Source organism: Haliotis rubra, unplaced genomic scaffold (genome assembly GCF_003918875.1).
Source record: "Haliotis rubra isolate DU_JTF1 unplaced genomic scaffold, ASM391887v1 Scf288, whole genome shotgun sequence".
Taxonomy (NCBI): Eukaryota; Metazoa; Mollusca; class Gastropoda; order Lepetellida; family Haliotidae; genus Haliotis; species Haliotis rubra.
Window position 1 is genome coordinate 315,666 of NW_025766955.1, and position 19,502 is coordinate 335,167.

The 19,502-nt window shown below is 42.6% G+C and overlaps 1 protein-coding gene across 3 annotated transcripts in view; it reads right to left on the bottom strand.

Annotated features, from left to right (window-relative positions):
* Positions 1-19,293, bottom strand: part of LOC124281684 (transmembrane protein 106B-like) — a 43,101-nt gene extending 23,808 nt beyond the window's left edge. Inside the window, exon 1 of one of the 3 annotated variants that reach the window (XM_046717635.1) lies at positions 19,199-19,293. In XM_046717635.1, the coding sequence (XP_046573591.1) occupies positions 19,199-19,244 (46 nt within the window). In that variant the 5' untranslated portion in view covers positions 19,245-19,293. Of the gene's footprint in view, positions 1-337; positions 422-2,931; positions 3,052-19,198 lie in introns of those variants that run through there. The other 2 variants (XM_046717636.1, XM_046717637.1) reach the window with 2 other exon arrangements.
* Between the last annotated feature and the right edge of the window lie 209 nt (positions 19,294-19,502).

The following is a 19,502-nucleotide window of genomic DNA, read 5'->3' on the forward strand; positions in this document are numbered from 1 at the left end:
ATCAAATGCTTCAACACGGTGTTGGAATCTACACCAAACCATCGCTCCTCAATGTAATAAAGTAGTTATTCATCCATACAGATCCGGGTTTGAATTGGTCGTCAGCAACCCATGATTGTCGTAAAGAGGCAGCTAACAGGATTGGCTGGTCAGGTTTGCTGACTTGGTTGACACGTGTCATTGTATCTGAGAAGTGTAGATCAATGCTTGTGCTGTTGATCACTGGATTGTCTGGTCCAGATACAATTATTTACAGACTGCCACCACATAGCTGGAATATTGCTGAGTGCAGCATTGAACAATAACCAAACCAATAATACATATATCTCACGCTTACCTAATTGACCGTTGTTTCTGCCACAAGATGGGAAGATTAAACAGCTGGGTCACAACACAAGTCCTTCTAAAATGTCTCTCAAACAAGTTAACAGTCAATGAAGAATCTCGTTTGGTGGCTGATATGAATCTGACTACACTGTCAGTTAACTGTTGCATCCATGTTTATAAACTGTTTGTGATGAAGTGTCAGGTTTTCAGGGCATGTGCTGACAGTCCAAGGCCAGAATATACATGTTTTGCAAAGTGTTATGTACTCCTAAACACATGTCCACGCTACCCCATCATACAATCGAGTATTCCTCAAACTCAGAGGCTATCCAGAACTAGTGGTGGTCCGATTAATTGAAATAATCAAAGATTGGTCTCCGTGACTAAACGACCAAGCAATTGATCATGTTTTCTCGTAATTGAACAAAAGCAATTTTGGAACACTTCTTTGCATTAACAATATTTTTCACAAGGTTGGTTTTGTCTCTGTCGTTAAATTTACATTTCATAAGCACTACAAGCTCATTCCAAGTTATGACTGAATTTTTCTTAAAGATTCCAGGAACTTTATGCTCGTAACATACTACTCATCTTTTAAAGATCTAAAATTTGCAAATGTATGTTGTGAGTTTGGAAAAAATCCCAAAGACTACATGTTTTTTCTTCCTATTTTTTGTGCAGTTACAAACATAACAGGAAAATCTGATAGATGGAGCTAACCAATTATTGTCGATGATTGATGGGTTGTAATGAACCAGTCATCAATTACGAGATTTTAACCCATTCCCAACACTATCTGGAACACTGACAAGCCTCTCAAGACCTCACTGTCGTCACAAGTTGCCAAACAAAGTGCAGTAACCTTGACCGTGATGCTAACCCACGATTCATCTCACCACCCACTAATCTGATACATGTATCCGGACCTCATTATTATGTAATGTACTGTTAGCCTGTCTCAACGCCAGGTGACCTTTGACCGAGGCTGTCCTCATAAGAAGTAATAGTAAATTAGGAATAGTGCTGAATTCAAAAGGTGATTTGATCTGCTTTTATGAAAGATGGTGTTACAACTTAAAAATGTTTTCAACAATGTTTTTTTGGCTCACTTTCAGTTCTGCAGTAACACATAAACAGTGTATGAATATAAATATGTGTAGCTGTCTAAATAACTGGGTTTGATGTAAAATGTTCTTAACAGAAATCACATTTACTGTCATATTTGTTTTGGTGATGTTTTCATTGACTATGTGTGTGTCTGTTTAGCCAGCACCCAACAGTACTTGGATGAACTGACTAGCCTGGGCGTGAAGACCTCACAGCTGCAGGTGCACCACTAGTTCACATGAATAAACTCGTATTCCAGCTAAGGCCTACATCGAGTTTATACGGCGAGTGCATTTTCTTTGACGCACCTTTCCGCAAGAAATTTGAGCGGAACAGTTTTAGGCAAAAACAAGAATGAAGACTCAACCTATCGACTAATGCATGTGCATGCATTACTAAAACAACAATCGTCTTCAAAACGAGACACTTACCTCCACTAAAATCGACTCACTTTATTACTAAATGACCTGAAACATAAAGACCCCCACCAGCTTTCCACCATTTGTCGACCATTTTGGTTATGGTAATTAGCAGTTGTATCAAAAAAAGGAATCGTATTAAACGGACCGTGATTACATGACGCTCTGAAGTCGGAGGAAGAACTTTTAGCAGTTTCTATTTGTTCCTAAATACGTTTTAATGCGTTTCCACTTTATATTCAACAGCTAATTACCATAACAGTATTGCCGACAAATGGTGGAAAGTAGGAGGGGGTCTCTATGTTTCAGGTCATTTAAGTAATAAAATGAGTTGTTTTTAGAGGAGGTAAGTGTTTCGTTTTGAAGATAAATGAAAGTTTTATCAATCCATGCACTTGTATTAGTCGATAGGTTGAGTTTCTACCCTCGTTTATGCCTAAATCTGTTGTGCCTCTCTGCGTAGTGAAGTGCGTCAAAGAACTTGAATTCGCCGGCTAGACGTTGAGCACACCTTGGTATAGTTATATGCTGGACTAGTGCACCCCATGTTGAGGCAACCGACCTGATGTGAACATTAGGATTAACACACAAATATATACTATTACATGATAACAAAATGGTTAATTAATGATATATTCTTCGTGGGTAAGAGTTCCTCCCGTTCCCCCATCCCAAATAATATTTATAAATATACTAAAATTATTAACAAAACTTAACACAACAATTACTAGAGAACTCACAAAATGACTAAAAGTCCAAAATTTAAGTTAAGGTTAGGTTTAGGGTTAGGTTTAGGTTTAGGGTTGAACGGAAGGAACTCTTTCCCACAAAAAAAATGAGAATTTGTGAAGCAATACTGCTGAATCAAATATATACTCGTGATAAAGTCAGAATTTACAATTGTACAATCCATGTTTTGGATGTAGAAAGGATTTTGTCGCTTCTATCAAACTGTTGTTCAACCCTCGCTCACTGTTGCCGTGACATTGCACTTTTGTCACAATGACAACACTCGTAATTAACATTTATCTCAAAAATATTCACAACACAAGAAAGTGGACTCTCCTCGTCGACTTACCAAATCTCACGGAACAAATTCGTATCAGAGAGTCAACGACGCACCCATTCTAGTCAGCCCTGCACATGACCCGATGACAGATGGGGGTAACGTAATCCACAGCAGCGCGTGTAACTATTACCTCCTCCGCAACTGTTTTTTGTAGTGTCTAACAAACGCTGTTAGGAGCTGTCTTGTTAACCATAAAACATGCCGGTGTTCGACATAAATAGTTACCGTGGTATAATATTCAACCTTCCTTAGCAATCATTTGAATAAAAAAAAACTGAATATGTAGCGTCCATTTACAAATTTAACAGATAGTAAAGGTTCTGTTACCCTGTGTTTGTTAATAGATTCGTAAATGGTTATTTTAGTGCGCATGATGTTCCTGTGACAGTGGTCCTTCTCGCACGAAGTTCACATTTATCTCAGCACCGTTTCAATTAGACTAGTTTTGTGATAGTGCGCTCACCTCGTCTTGCTCCTGTAGACGGCACCGAGTCAATGTTAACTCGCTTCAACATTTCAGCTTTGAGTGCGTATCAGGAACCAACCTTTGGGAAACTGACATTCCCACCACCTTATATCTAGGTCGTCCTTGTTAGCCTGACAACTAGTATTACGCATTTCAACCCATCGAACACAATTCAATCTACACCGTACCCGTGTACAATTTCACACTTGATTCTTAAGTTGATACAAGCCTCCCTACTCAGCGAGCAACAGATAGCACCGAGTAAAATATAATGTCGGTTCGACAATAGGCTAATACCAGAGACCATATAATAATCTATGCTACATGGTCTCTGCTAATACTTATTCTCATAAAATATTTAATATCGAGACAAATAACTGATGCCATTTAAACAGAAAAGGGACCTTTTGCGATAGAAGATCCACAACTTGAGGAAAATCTTGGTTCGTTTAATTTAATTAGTTTTTGCATAACAGAAAGGTCTAGGTGGAAGGAAATTATATTGTTCAGTGACTGTGCAACACACTACTTCGGCAATATTTCACCCATATTCGTTAAAAAAAGCACGTGCACAATCTGAAAGTTTGCGTGTTTGTTGAGAGCATATGATTTTCGCACAAATGATGTGAGTTAGTGTTATATAATGAACTGCTAACAGATATTGTTTCGCTAGCATGTGCTAATAAAAAACCTTTGTTGAACCGTAAATATAAAGCTTACTCAATTCCATGGCTTGCTGAAATTTCACGTGTACGCGCCGTTGATACACTTCCAATACTGACACAAGGAATGACATATTGCCAGGACAACTGATTTCTGTCAGTCATCTGTGTCTCTCTCTATTTAAGTGTGTACATTGTCAGAGTGTGGCAGTTCTCTATACAGCTGGTAGCCCTGTACATATGTAACATGAAGTTACACATTCGGATCAGGTTCAATGAATCAACACGTGAATTGTTTAGCACCCCTGGCGTCTTAATGCATAAGTCGTATAGGCCCTGACGCCATGTTGTTTTCTGTATTCATTCTGTGAAGTATCGCGTTATAGTGAAGCAGTAGAGCGGCGAGAGACCTTGTGTTTTATAGATAAGTGGGGGTATGGTCCCGGGTGACATGAGATGCGATGAGGGGGTATAGTCGAGGACGGCGCGTCACACAGCTGTGAGCCCCCCCACCTTCATCTCCCGAGCACTGATGCAGCGTTCTTCACGCCTGACCTTAGTCTGTCTCTCAGTCCCTGAACCACATTAATTTCCCTACTGCCAAGCCCTCTCTGCTGTGCTAAAGCCCTAAATAAAGCAAGTCTAGATTTCCTCAGGTTCTGAATCTCTGGTCTCCCTAGGGCTCCTTTTCAATATAAATGGGCTTGTTTTAATTGTTACTATCAAAATTATATATATTCAGAGACTAAGCCTTAGTCTAGCCTGACCTCTCTGCCGAGCGAATGTTGCGTGAGTTCAAGAACTGTACTGAGGTGTGTAAGTAAATAAGTATTCAAGTTTTCACTATTTGGGGAAACCAAATTTGTTTGATTTACTTGCGTATATGCTTGCCACGTTTCTGTTGGTATATATATCATGGGCGGATCCAACCGGGGTGGGGGGTGTCACACACCCCTTTTGAAAATGAATTAAGACCACATTGAAGATATTTTTTTGCGTTGGCGGAGCCAAGAGGGGGGTCAGGGGAACTTCTTCATTATATACTTCCCATCAAAGGTTTAGACTCACAAGTGTAAATATAGCCACTTACTTCAGGCAACTAAATTAAATTGTGCAAATATTCCATTCTGTTTAAAGGTACCGTTTACACATGAACTGATGTATTGTAAAACAAATTCGTATCGTTGAAAAGATTATTGTCATGAGTTCAATAAATGATACAAATCAGTGAAATTTGGCGAATTCTTAACAAACCTTTACACCAAAACGCAGCTGTTCACATACACGATGTATATTGATGCATGATCCTCGTGCAATTCATCTGCATAAGGTTTATAGTTGGTTCCCCAAGTTAGTGGAGAAATCAATCTTCGATGTAACCATAGTGAGTGGTTTATGTGAGTGTAAACGTTTGATGGGAAGTATATCATGATGCGACGTTTCGGCACGCTCGCTTGACGACGGATATGCTAAAGAAGTTGTCATCCATAAATTATCACACCTTTCTTAATATATATATTAGCCTGTTTCCTTTTTCATGATATCAAGAATTTCATCGGAGGGGCTCAGCTAAAAGCAGCGTAAAACCCATCTCACTCACTAACTCATTCCCGTTACTCATGGACACACCTGATTTATACGTCAGCAAGAGGTATGCACATATACCTATACAATGAAATGAGGTTGCAAGAGATGATACAATTTAGCGGGCTACAAGGAGCATACAGTCTCTCCACGTTTCAAATGGAACATCCGAGAAACCGTCGGGTTCACCTCCAAGCATAAAAGCCATAATGACATCGTCATCATGAGATCACCAGCCAATAAAAGTATTCCCATCAGTGACATTACATAGACTGTCAAACAGCTCATTTCTTTCAAGCATCGTTATAGGGGAGAAGCCGGGAGCATGGATAGCCAGTTTCCATACATTCAGTGGACTATGGTGTCTGATCAGGGCATATCTATTCAAATCCTCAGTAAGTGTTGTCGGTGTTATCACTTTGATGTTGGCCAAGACGATATGTGAATATCTTCTCAACTCCATGTCACAGTGCGATCTACAGAGTTTTCCAAACATCAGCAGAGCTTGCTTATCTATGTAGCCTTGCACACTGATTAGGTCTAAACAGCCTAGTACAACCGGGTTAGCTGTTTGCTTTGGAAAACCTTGTACTTTTTAGCAGAAGTATCGTTGGATGGTGTCAAGCATGTCGTGTTCTCTAGAGCGAAGTTGTCCCCAGATGTCACATCCATACAGTGCACAAGGCAGGGTTACCCTCTCCATACAGTGCACAAGGCAGGATTACTCTCTCCCAGATACGTGTGGATGCTATAGAACTGAGTCCTCCAAGGTAGAGTCCAGAGTTGGGTTTGACGTTTATCAGTTTCTTGAGTTTTTCACATGCCATTTGGGATCTTTCAAGTGATGATTTCATACTGCTTATATGTATTCCCGCATATATGATAGAGTCTTTGTGGGGAAGTTCATCATCTCCACAAGATACACGTGGATGGAGGTTGTGATGATGCGGCGAAGTCAGTAGTGCACTTGTACTTACATTGTACATGAGTTGCCATTGCAAGCATAACACAACACAACACAACACAACACAACACAACACAACACGACACTACACAACACAACACTGAGCAAGGGTTGGAGCCTGCTAGGTGAACTACTTGCAACTGTCGTGTCATCTGCAAGCAGCTGTCCTGAATAGTGTCCCCTGAAGTCCAAGTCCGGATTCATCACGGTCATTGATAAGACCATTGATATAGACCGTAAAGAACCAGGCAGACATAACGCGACCCTGTCCAACTCCTTGCTTCACCGGAAACAGTTCTGATTGACACTGAGTGTGTGACGTAGGGCTGCATAGACGAGTACATATGACATAACATACGCCACGTTTTTCCTGTTATATCGGGGTTATGTAGCTTAGCAAATAATCCATTTAACCATACCCTGTCAAAGGCCTTGGCGTTATCCAGGAAGGCACAGAAGACAGAAGATTTCGTCTCTGTGTAGTACTGAAGACAGAAGATTTCGTCTCTGTGTAGCAGGCAACTAAATCATGATGTCTCAGCTCAGTTTTTGTGAAATCCAAATTATCGAGAATGTGGAAACGCATTTTAAGCGCTAATTAACCCATGTTTCCATTCTGTTGAGTAGGGGGCGTTCAAAGAGTTTGCTGAGTACCGACGTCAGAGTTATCCCTCTGTACCTGCCCCGGTTAGTGTTGCCGTGACTTTGTCTATTGGCAGAAGTTTACCGATATGATAAGAATGAGGGTACATATTCGTATTTTATCATATCATTAAACATAACTGACATGTGAGTAAAGAGTGATCTACCTGCACGCTTCAAAGGTTCGTTGGTAATATAATAGCATCAGGTCCGGGAGATTTACCTGTTTCTAGTGATTTTACAGCAGCCCATATCCTTCCTCCAGTATGGTTTCAGTGCTTGATGTTATGATACTACGTGACGCTGATGAATGTAGTGACTGTATGATCTATTCATTGTACAGCAACTGATGTACTCCTCAAGATCCGTACTGACATCTGTCGAGAGTAGTGTTTCTGAAGTAATTCTCGGTTTCATACCTGTATAGCATCAGATCCACCTCGCTGGCTTTCCTCCACTGCAGTCTATTATCATGGTAGCGCTTATCTGGGTTATTACAGTCGATATACACAATGGCCTGCATATGGTCTGATACATTATAGCTAACACTAGTGTCCCATCACAGCTGATAGGTAGTCTATGTTCGTTAGTACATAGTCAATCATGGTACTGGTGATCTACACTTAGTGGTGAAGGTATAGAGAGACTGGTCGTCAGTTGGAACAGCAGATAGTAGGTGTCGTTCTTGTACACATCTGTGTAGGTATTTGGCACGCCTCTTCAGTTTACTGTCACAGGATCTGATATCAGCATTAAAGTCTCCCAACAGAATAGTATTACCATCACTTGATCGCTTGCCATGAGTGCCATAGAATAGTCCAGTGAGTCGTAGTATTCAGAATCTAGTGCATTTGTTGAGAGTAAGTACTTTCTAAGAATAAACATGGCGCCATCACAAGTTTTAGACTTCAATTCCACCCCTATCACTCTGTCACTTTCAGGTGTGTCCAGAGGCTTAATGTCACACGAGTGCTGTTTTCTAGTAAACATAGCCAAACCTCCTGATCGTCTTGAGTTAGCTACGCATTGTGAACTTTTGTAAACAACGTGGAAGTCATGGTCGATATCAGTTAGTTGTCGAGAGTTTACTACATCGGGCCATGTCTCACATACAAACATTACATCCACGTATGCCAGTCTAGTCTTCAGATCAGATATGTCGTTGTTAAGACCACGAATATTCCATGTTGCAAGGCTAGTTATCAACATAGTTAAGAGTATGGTATATACGTCGATAGTTAAGAGTATGGTATGTACGTCGATAGTTAAGAGTATGGTATATACGTCGATAGTTAAGAGTATGGTATATACGTCGATAGTTAAGAGTATGGTATATACGTCGATAGCAAAGTTCAAAACACATCATTCTTGGTTGTTGTCTGATCTCGTGTAGTCACCATTTTGTGCGTACCAATACTTTCGCGGAACCCATTCACGGCAATTTACATTTTCTGGCCAAAATTCATCATCATCAAGAATGATTTTTGCACATTGAAACGGAACATTTATCAGTTGTGTATATGTGGGACTGTGACCTCACCAGTGTTTTAGCAGTGTTAGTTTACTCACAGTATTGTCTCTGGTTTTTGGCATAATCTTTGATTGCATCTTGGTCAACATCAAATGACTGGGTGAAGGTTTTGTAATTTAACATTAACACAGCATAACTTGTCTTTCATATCATCATGAATTGACAACAATTACTCAAAATATGACACAAGATGTCTTTCAGTAGTATAGGGAATGGGGGTACGGGTCAATTTCCCCCAATGGTGTTATTTCTGGCTTATTCAGCTCCCAGCGACCCCCCAAAATCATGATCCACGAACAGGGGCATCGTTTAATGTCCTTTCCCTTTTCAATACTCCCATTACCAATACTATTTTATCCATTGATATATACTAGCCACATAAAGAAACTGTGCATTGTCAAAATATTATCCCAGTTGATAAGTACGATAACAATGTCAAAGGTACATATAAACTTTAATGGAGGGATCATGAGACCATAACAAGTCGGGAGAATTTCAATTGAAAAGTCAATCACAATGACGTCACGAGTCCACAAGCAGGACAGGGGTCAAACGACCATGTCACAAGCTCAATAACGGGTATGTCCACCATCGGCATTGAGAACAGCAGTGCATCGACGACGCATAGAGCCTATCAAACGTGCAAGGAAGTCTTGTGGGATGTCACGCCAGATTCTCTCAAGTTCTGTTGCAAGGTCAAGGACGTTATCTGGCGGATGAGGAAGACGGCGTAGACGTCGATCCATCTCGTCCCAAACATGCTCTATCGGTGAGAGATCCGGTGAATTTCCAGGCCAAGGCAGTAAGTCAACGTTGTGGTGTTGCAAGAAATCCATAGCAACCCTTGCCGTATGAGGGTGGGTATTGTCCTGTTGGAATGTTAACCCAGGGCCATGACGTTGCAGAAAAGGAATTGCCACAGGTCAAAGAATCTGATCCCTGTAGCCCACACCAGTTAAGTTGCCCCGAACAATCACCAAAGGTGTTCTTTGGCGTGCTGTTATTCCACCCCAAATCATCACGGAACCACCACCAAAGCGATTCCTCTCCAAGACACAGGCCTGTGCATAACGTTCTCCCACGCATCTATAGGCACGTTGACGTCCATCACTATGGGAAATGTTAAACCTGGACTCATCTGTAAAAACAACATTTCTCCACCAAAACAAGGGTCTGCGGACATGATTTCGGCACCACATTCGGCGAGCTTGTCGATGACGTATGGCGGGACGTTGTGGTCTGATCCCGTGATGACATAAACGTTGTCAACTGTGTTGGTGTGGATACGGCGAAGTCCTGGTATGGTCATCACTGCAGTCTGAAACCTGTGGCGAAGATGGGTCACCCTTATCCATCTGTCCCGTCTTGGCGTTGTTACACGTGGACGTCCAGAACGTGGCCGATCAATGACGTCATTTGTGTTCTGGTAGCGTCTCACCAGAAATGGTGTTCTGTTGGCAGTGGAAATGTGCAGCCACTTGTCGTTGAGACATTCCCCCACGGACCATCCCAATGGCCTCATGACGTTGTGCAGACGTGAGCCTTGGCATGCTATGCGTTTCAATAGCCGCTTAATTTTTTGAACGATCGCAAGGGCAGGGGCTGAGCTTTCCAAAGTGACAGTATTGTGTGGCATTCATTTGCTCTGTTTCTCTTTCCCGGAATGCACGTGCAACAACGTATTGCACGTCTCAAGGACGAACCCACTGACGTCACGGAACGTGGCACGTGCATGCATGTTGGATACATGTCACTAATCTCTGAGTTTAAATCCTTATGTGTCTACACAGGTTTGATAAATTTAGATTTTAAATTTTTGTATGCACAGTTTCTTTATGTGCCTAGTATATTTTCCTTGAATACTAATGAACCCGTAGGCTTAAGTCATGATACCATCATCAGCAATCCATCGGTTTGTATCCATTGGTGACAACGATGTCTTATTCATTCTTATACGTACATCCTATGCTTATCCCTTCTCGGAGTGTTCATTTCGTGTTTGAAGGTTTGTCGTTTCGAATAGGGCTTCTTTGAATTGTTCGTGTTTGATTTGCTTTTTCATGACATATTTCTCAACACCTATCGCCTTTGTGATCTCGCCGCTGTCGGCTTTCTGTATAGAATACATTTTAGGCCATAAGCGGACGTTCTCTGCAATAGGTATACCAGCACACTCATCTTTCATTTTCCCAGGACCTTTTTATTCACCAGGCTGTTCTTTGGGATAGTCACTCGTATCGTTGATGGTCTCAACTTCGAGGGTATAGACGCTCCTACCACCATCTCCCAAATCCTTAAGGGGGAAAAACAAAACAATTTGGCTATGAACGTCTTCGGACACTTAAGGGGATCGTACTATTGTACACAGAATAAGCACCGCTCGTACCCAGAATCAGTTTGTTCCTGGTTGAGAAGGAGGGTAAATTTCACTATACGTGGATCAAAAGTTTGAGCAGACTAATGAATGACCAATTCTCTCATGAAGAAAAGAAGCATTTTTGTGAAAGATGTTTGCATGGTTACAGCCGAGAAGACCTGTTAGAAGCGCACAGAGAGGACTGCCGAGGTGTCGGAGAGACCACGATCAGGATCGACATGCCCAAAGAAAAGAAAATATTCTAAAATTTATCAATCATAAACATCAAGTGCCTGTGCATCATCTATGCGGACTTTGAAAACCTCATAAAAAAATATTGAACACGACACACCTGACACATACAAAACGCAAGAACATGATGCTTGTAGGTTTGGTTACGTGGTTGTCCGATGCGACCGACAAACAAAAGAACCCATGATATACCGAGGCCACAACGGAGCTGAAACATTTCTCACATACTTACAATACGAAGTGAAAAAAATCAGGAAGGCTTTTAAAGACCCTGCCCCCATGGATAAGACACCTGCGGATGCGCATGCTCATCAACTAGCTAGATATTGTTACGTATGCCGGGGACCCCTTGAAGACAATTCCGTCGTTCCAGGGGAGCCGCCCACAATGCCTGTAACTTGAAGCTTAGAATAAACCCCCGAAACAATACAAATCCCTGTGGTGTTTCATAATCTCAGTGGTTACAATGCACATTTAATCATGCAGGCCATCTCGAATATTACATGGCAACTTGACGTGTATCACCAACAACATGGAAAAATACATCTCCTGATTGATTGGTCTGAGAAACGGTTTCTCCTGTCATCCCTCGACAGTTTGGTGAAGGCCAACTATACCTTCACCATAACCAATCAATACACCGACGCAGCAACTTGGTCTTTGTTGTTGAGGAAGGGTGTCTACCCCCTGCAATATATGAGGAGACACATCGAGTCCTTTGATAGCAATTTGACCGAGTCAAATATATCGCAGAACGATTACGACCATGCTCGGAACGTATGGGAGAAATTGGGTTGCTAAAATCTGGGTGATTACCATGATCTGTATTTAAAAAACAGATGTGCTTCTACTCGCCGGCGTCTTCGAAATTTTAGAAAGATGTCTTTGAGCCAATATGAACTTGACCTCGCTTGGTACTACACCAGCCCTGGTCTGTCGTGGGATGCGCTCTTGAAGAGAACAAGTCAAGTTGGAATTATTAACGGATTATTATATGCACCTGTTTATGGAGAAAGTGACTGAGTGAGTGAGTAAATAATCGAGTCTGGATCAGACATTCCAGTGATCAACAGCATGAGCATTGACCTGCACAATTGGGAACCGATGACATGTGTCAACCAAGCCAGTGAGCCTGACCACCCGATCCCGTTAGTCGCCTCTTACGACAAGCATGGGTTACTGAAGGTTCATTTTAACCCGGACCTTTGCGGGTTTATCGAGAAAGGCCTGCAAAGCGCGATTTTGATGGCTGCCAAACGGTATGTGAAGGCCAACAATAAATACATGGAAGGTCACAACCCCAGCAGCCGTCGAAACTCATTCTTTTTCTTGACGCAAACAACCTGTACGGCTGGGCCATGAGTCAACCTTTGCCCACGATGGGGTTCAAGTGGGTTAATAGCGAAAAAATCAAAAATTTAAAAATGAAGAACATTATGGCTATCCACGAAAACTTTGAGGTAGGATACATATTCAAAGTTGACTGAATATCCCAAAGAGTTGCATGCCTCCCACAACAGTTATCCGCTGGCTCCTGAGAAGTTGGTGATGGATCAAGAATGGATGTCGAACTACCAACAAAACTTGTTAGGAGATAACAAACTAGGCGATGTTGAAAATCTCGTACCTAACTTAATGAACAAGAATAAATACGTCGTCCACTATCAGAATCTATAATTGTACTTATCGCTGGGAATGAAGCTTACCAAAATACATAGGGGTCTGGGCCTAGATTTTCGAAGCTCTCTTAGCCCTAAGATAGTCGTAAGTTAATGTTAATGTATGACACTTATGACTATCTTAGCGCAAAGAGAGCTTCGAAAATCTAGACCCTGGTGTTTAATCAAAGTCCTTGTATTGAACCTTACATCAAGTTGAACACGGATTAATAAAAACAAGCCACTAGCAACTTTGAGAAAAATTCCGTCTTTGACAAAACAATGAAAATGTTAGTAAAAGAGTCAATGTCAAATTAGTCGGATCACACCAGGAGGAAAGACTGAGGAAACTGATAGCAAGTCCAGCTTTTAACTGGAGTAAAATGTTCAATGAGGACTTGGCAGCATTGCACATGAATAAGGGTCACATCAGATTCAACCGACCGGTCTACACCAGTATGAGTATTGTAGACTTATCAAAACACTTGATGTACGACTTCAACGACGGCGATAGATGTGAAGTGTTGTATACCGACACCAATTCATTGTTCATGGAAATTCAAACGGAGGACGTGTAAGAGGACATGGCAAAAATATTTGACATGTACGATACGAGTGATCATGACTACCCCCCAGTCTAAGTAAACTTAAGCTTAGTATTAAATGTTACACTGCTTATTCTGAGTCTAACAAACCCTAGATTGACTGAATGAGTGAGTGAGTGACACGTTTACTCAGAGTGGTGATTGTGATCAATAACGAAGTGACTGGATTAACCGGCAAGCAACCACCCGTTGCCATTAAAATGTAATCCGTGACTTCTGAATCACCCGCACCACACCATAGGGCAAAGAGCAGAAACTGTCAGGTCGACCCATTGTGAGGTATTTATACCAGCACGGTGAACTCGTGGGAGGTAGTGAGCACCGTGAAGACGTACAACATCGATCGTGTGGATATTAAACCAGACGGGAGGTAGTGAGCACCGGGAAGACGTACAACATCGATCGTGTGGATACTAAACCAGACGGGAGGTAGTGAGCACCGGGAAGACGTACAACATCGATCGTGTGGATATTAAACCAGACGGGAGGTAGTGAGCACCGTGAAGACGTACAACATCGATCGTGTGGATATTAAACCAGACGAGGAGGTACCGTGAGCACCGTGAAGTAGTGAGCACAACATCGATCGTGTGGATATTAAACCAGACGGGAGGTAGTGAGCACCGTGAAGGCGTACAACATCGATCGTGTGGATATTAAACCAGACGGGAGGTAGTGAGCACGGGAAGGCGTACAACATCGATCGTGTGGATATTAAACCAGACGGGGAGGTAGTGAGCACCGGAAGGCGTACAACATCGATCGTGTGGATATTAAACCAGGTAGTGAGACCGGAAGCGAGCAACATCGATCGTGTGGGGAACCAGACGGGAGGTACAACATCGATCGTACAACATCGATCGTGGATATTAAACCAGACGGGAGGTAGTGAGCACCGGAAGGCGTACAACATCGATGGATATTAAACCAGGTGGATATTAAACCGGGAAGGCGTACAACATCGATCGTGTGGATATTAAACCAGAGCGGAGGTAGTGAGCACCGGAAGGCGTACAACATCGATCGTGTGGATATTAAACCAGACGGGAGGTAGCGAGCACCGGGAAGGCGGAAGGCGTACAACATCGATCGTGTGGATATTAAACCAGACGGGAGGTAGTGAGCACCGGGAAGACGTACAACATCGATCGTGTGGATATTAAACCAGACGGGAGGTAGTGAGCACCGGGAAGACGTACAACATCGATCGTGTGGATATTAAACCAGACGGGAGGTAGTGAGCACCGGGAAGACGTACAACATCGATCGTGTGGATATTAAACCAGACGAACCGTGTTTGTATTGCCTGTGTGGGAAACCGGACGTGTTTGTATTGCCTGAGGAACGGACCAGGCAGGGGATTCATGCGAGAAGAATCATTTATAGTATCATAGTATGATATCACCATGAATGGTTGTGCATAACACAAATTTGCCCAACATTCAATATTTGAAATGAGGAACATCTAATGATGTTCCATCGGATTTCACCTGTTTTGGCGGGTTGTTGGACAGATTGAGATGAAATAGGTTGATGAGAGACCCCCATTCTCTATACTACTCTTTGTTCCTGCAGTTGCCAGCTACACCAACATGCACATCATTACAGTTGCCAGCTACACCAACATGCACATCATTACAGTTGCCAGCTACACCAACATGCACATCATTACAGTTGCCAGCTACACCAACATGCACATCATTACAGTTGCCAGCTACACCAACATGCACATCATTACAGTTGCCAGCTACACCAACATGCACATCATTACAGTTGCCAGCTACACCAACATGCACATCATTACAGTTGCCAGCTACACCAACATGCACATCATTACAGTTGCCAGCTACACCAACATGCACATCATTACAGTTGCCAGCTACACCAACATGCATCATTACAGTTGCCAGCTACACCAACATGCACATCATTACAGTTGCCAGCTACACCAACATGCACATCATTACAGTTGCCAGCTACACCAACATGCACATCATTACAGTTGCCAGCTACACCAACATGCACATCATTACAGTTGCCAGCTACCACCATCAACATGCACATCATTACAGTTGCCAGCTACACCAACATGCACATCATTACAGTTGCCAGCTACACCAACATGCACATCATTACGGTTGCCAGCTGCACACCAGCTACATGCAACATGCATCATTACAGTTGCCAGCTACACCAACATGCACATCATTACGGTTGCCAGCTACACCAACATGCACATCATTACAGTTGCCAACTACACCAACATGCACATCATTACAGTTGCCAGCTACACCAACATGCACATCATTACAGTTGCCAGCTACACCAACATGCACATCATTACAGTTGCCAGCTACACCAACATGCACATCATTACAGTTGCCAGCTACACCAACATGCACATCATTACAGTTGCCAGCTACACCAACATGCACATCATTACAGTTGCCAGCTACACCAACATGCACATCATTACAGTTGCCAGCTACACACCAACATGCACATCATTACAGTTGCCAGCTACACCAACATGCACATCATTACAGTTGCCAGCTACACCAACATGCACATCATTACAGTTGCCAGCTACACCAACATGCACATCATTACAGTTGCCAGCTACACCAACATGCACATCATTACGGTTGCCAGCTACACCAACATGCACATCATTACAGTTGCCAGCTACACCAACATGCACATCATTACAGTTGCCAGCTACACCAACATGCACATCATTACAGTTGCCAGCTACACCAACATGCACATCATTACAGTTGCCAGCTACCAACATGCACATCATTACAGTTGCCAGCTACACCAACATGCACATCATTACGGTTGCCAGCTACACCAACATGCACATCATTACGGTTGCCAGCTACACCCAACATCATTACGGTTGCCATGCACCAACATCATTACAGTTGCCAGCTACACCAACATGCACATCATTACAGTTGCCAGCTACACCAACATGCACATCATTACAGTTGCCAGCTACACCAACATGCACATCATTACAGTTGCCAGCTACACCAACATGCACATCATTACGGTTGCCAGCTACACCAACATGCACATCATTACAGTTGCCAGCTACACCAACATGCACATCATTACAGTTGCCAGCTACACCAACATGCACATCATTACAGTTGCCAGCTACACCAACATGCACATCATTACAGTTGCCAGCTACACCAACATGCACATCATTACAGTTGCCAGCTACACCAACATGCACATCATTACAGTTGCCAGCTACACCAACATGCACATCATTACAGTTGCCAGCTACACCAACATGCACATCATTACAGTTGCCAGCTACACCAACATGCACATCATTACAGTTGCCAGCTACACCAACATGCACATCATTACAGTTGCCAGCTACACCAACATGCACATCATTACAGTTGCCAACTACACCAACATGCACATCATTACAGTTGCCAGCTACACCAACATGCACATCATTACAGTAACCGGCTTGAAAGTCACACTCACTTCTACCACATGGTTTGTGTCTGGTGAGAACTTCTTGTCGCATCACATGTCCCGGAATAGAGCCTTTGATGTACTTGTACAGATGATACACATCAGATGCATACTTCAGACTCACACTTAGTCCCCCACGGTTCACTCTTCGTACAGGTACACCCTCTGGGAAATCGTCATTGTCTTTCTTAGCAATGTCATATAGTGAAAGTCTCACGTCGTTCATTTTCTTCACACCATTCTTGTATATCTCAATCAGCTTCCTTTCACATGTAACCTTGTCACATTCCCAAAGTATTTCATCAAGTTCATTAAGAATCGCATAGTCAGTCTGATCAGGGGTTTGCGCTGCACAGATTTGGGGAGATGAGGCCATTTCAAAAGCACTTTACATTATTCAACGAAGTCCAACAGCTTCACAATGTCCAGATCTGATATTTCCGTGCGAAATAATCACATCATACTTCTTCTGTACATTCCTCCATGTTCTTCGTACATTCACTGCTAACGTGTGCATATAGTTTAGAGGTCAAGTATTTGCTTCTTTGTAGCACTTTGTGTCGGAGCTCGCTCACGCACGTCTTGCCTCCCTGATTACCCAAGCCCCGTGCACTCGACCCAAGTTGAATAATAATGATATAGGTATGATTATTTATGGATTACAACTTCTTATTATAGTAGGATGCAAGGTTTCGGCACGCTTGCTTGAGGACGGTATAAGAATCTATACCGAAGCGTCCCATCATAATATGATAAAGAAGTTGTCATCCATAAAATATCACACGTTTCTTAATATAAATATTAGCCTGTTTCTTTTTTCATGATATCAACGAATTTCATCTGAGGGGCTCAGCTAAAAGCGGCGTAAAATCCAACTCACTCACTCACTCACTCCCGTTACGTTAAAGAGCCATGCAGGCAGGACCTGTCATTCCCACCATACTTTCCGCCGCTTGTCTGAGCATTGTAACCCAGCTTTCATGACAAATGGCCTCACTATATTCGACGTGACGCAAACGCGAGAGAATAACAGAATGTTTTCATAGAAGTAACAACAGGAAGTAACATTGACTCCACCATAGCCTTATAACCCACTGTGTATACAACTGCCGCACACAAGCGTTGTACCATACATGTTGTACAACCGATCCAAGCACAAGCTTGGTGAATGGTGTGGGCCTCTGATTGTACGTGGGGTCTTACATGTATTGATCTATATTTATCTGATTTGGTTACAAAAGATCTTGCGTTCACGGCGCCGTTAGAATGCGACTACTGCAACCACAGGACGGGAGGGCACCGGGGGCGAGCGCCACACTGTATGCTGGGAGTCGAACCTGCATCAGCTTCTCCCGTAGACTGTCCATTGCACACACATGCACAAACATGCACTCACATGCACTTATAGTCTTTTTGCGTCATAGTACAATAATATTAAACGTATTACTCATATTCCTAATGTTTACGTCTTATCTCAGAATCTAATTCTCGCCAGACGGCCTGGTATAAAAAAGCTCTGGGTTTCACCTGTCATAACGGACCCTCTGTGTTCACCCCAAGGCCGCCATGTGACAGGTTTATAGTAACTCCGGCAGAACGTACTGTACTGCCTCCATGGTAGGGTCACGGCACACCTGCTCTCATATGTTTTATTATTTAGCTCAAGCACTAGTGTTATTTTAAAACCATTCTCATTTGAATAAGGTTCTATTTCTCGCCACGTTATGATTTTAATGAGATTGTTTAGCTACCTAATCTGTGCTGGAGTTTCGAAGGGTTGGACATATATTTTCATGGAACTTACAAAACACGTAAGCTCGCTGTAGTTCGAGGTCCAAATTAGTTACAAGTAAGAAATATATTACGAAATGAATTGGTCATATATTTTTCTCTCTAGTGTCCATGACGACACTCAGCATTAGTGTCCACGACAGGACGGGGCCCGGGTGTATCCCTGGCGACCCCACTTTCATTTATATTAGCAATGACACCCATCATATTGCATCGTAATGACATGTTAAAGCGGTTACTACAGAAAACATCGAGTCTTACTTGTGCGTTTCCCTCGTGTGTTCAGTGACTGTACGACATTCCCCATGACTGCCAGCGTGTACAGTGTACGGCGACTTCGCTCGCCTGTGGTTATCGGCGTGGATGTATTACAGCTCAGATATCTTACACGCGTGTTGCTCATGTTATGTTTCACTAAAAACAACAACTCAAAACATCTTCAAAGTGTTGCAGTAGTTACCATGCTCATGTTTGATGATAATACAATGGTTGATGATAATACAATATGTGATGATAATACAATGTTTGAGTGAGTGAGTGAGTTTAGTTCTACGCCGCACACACT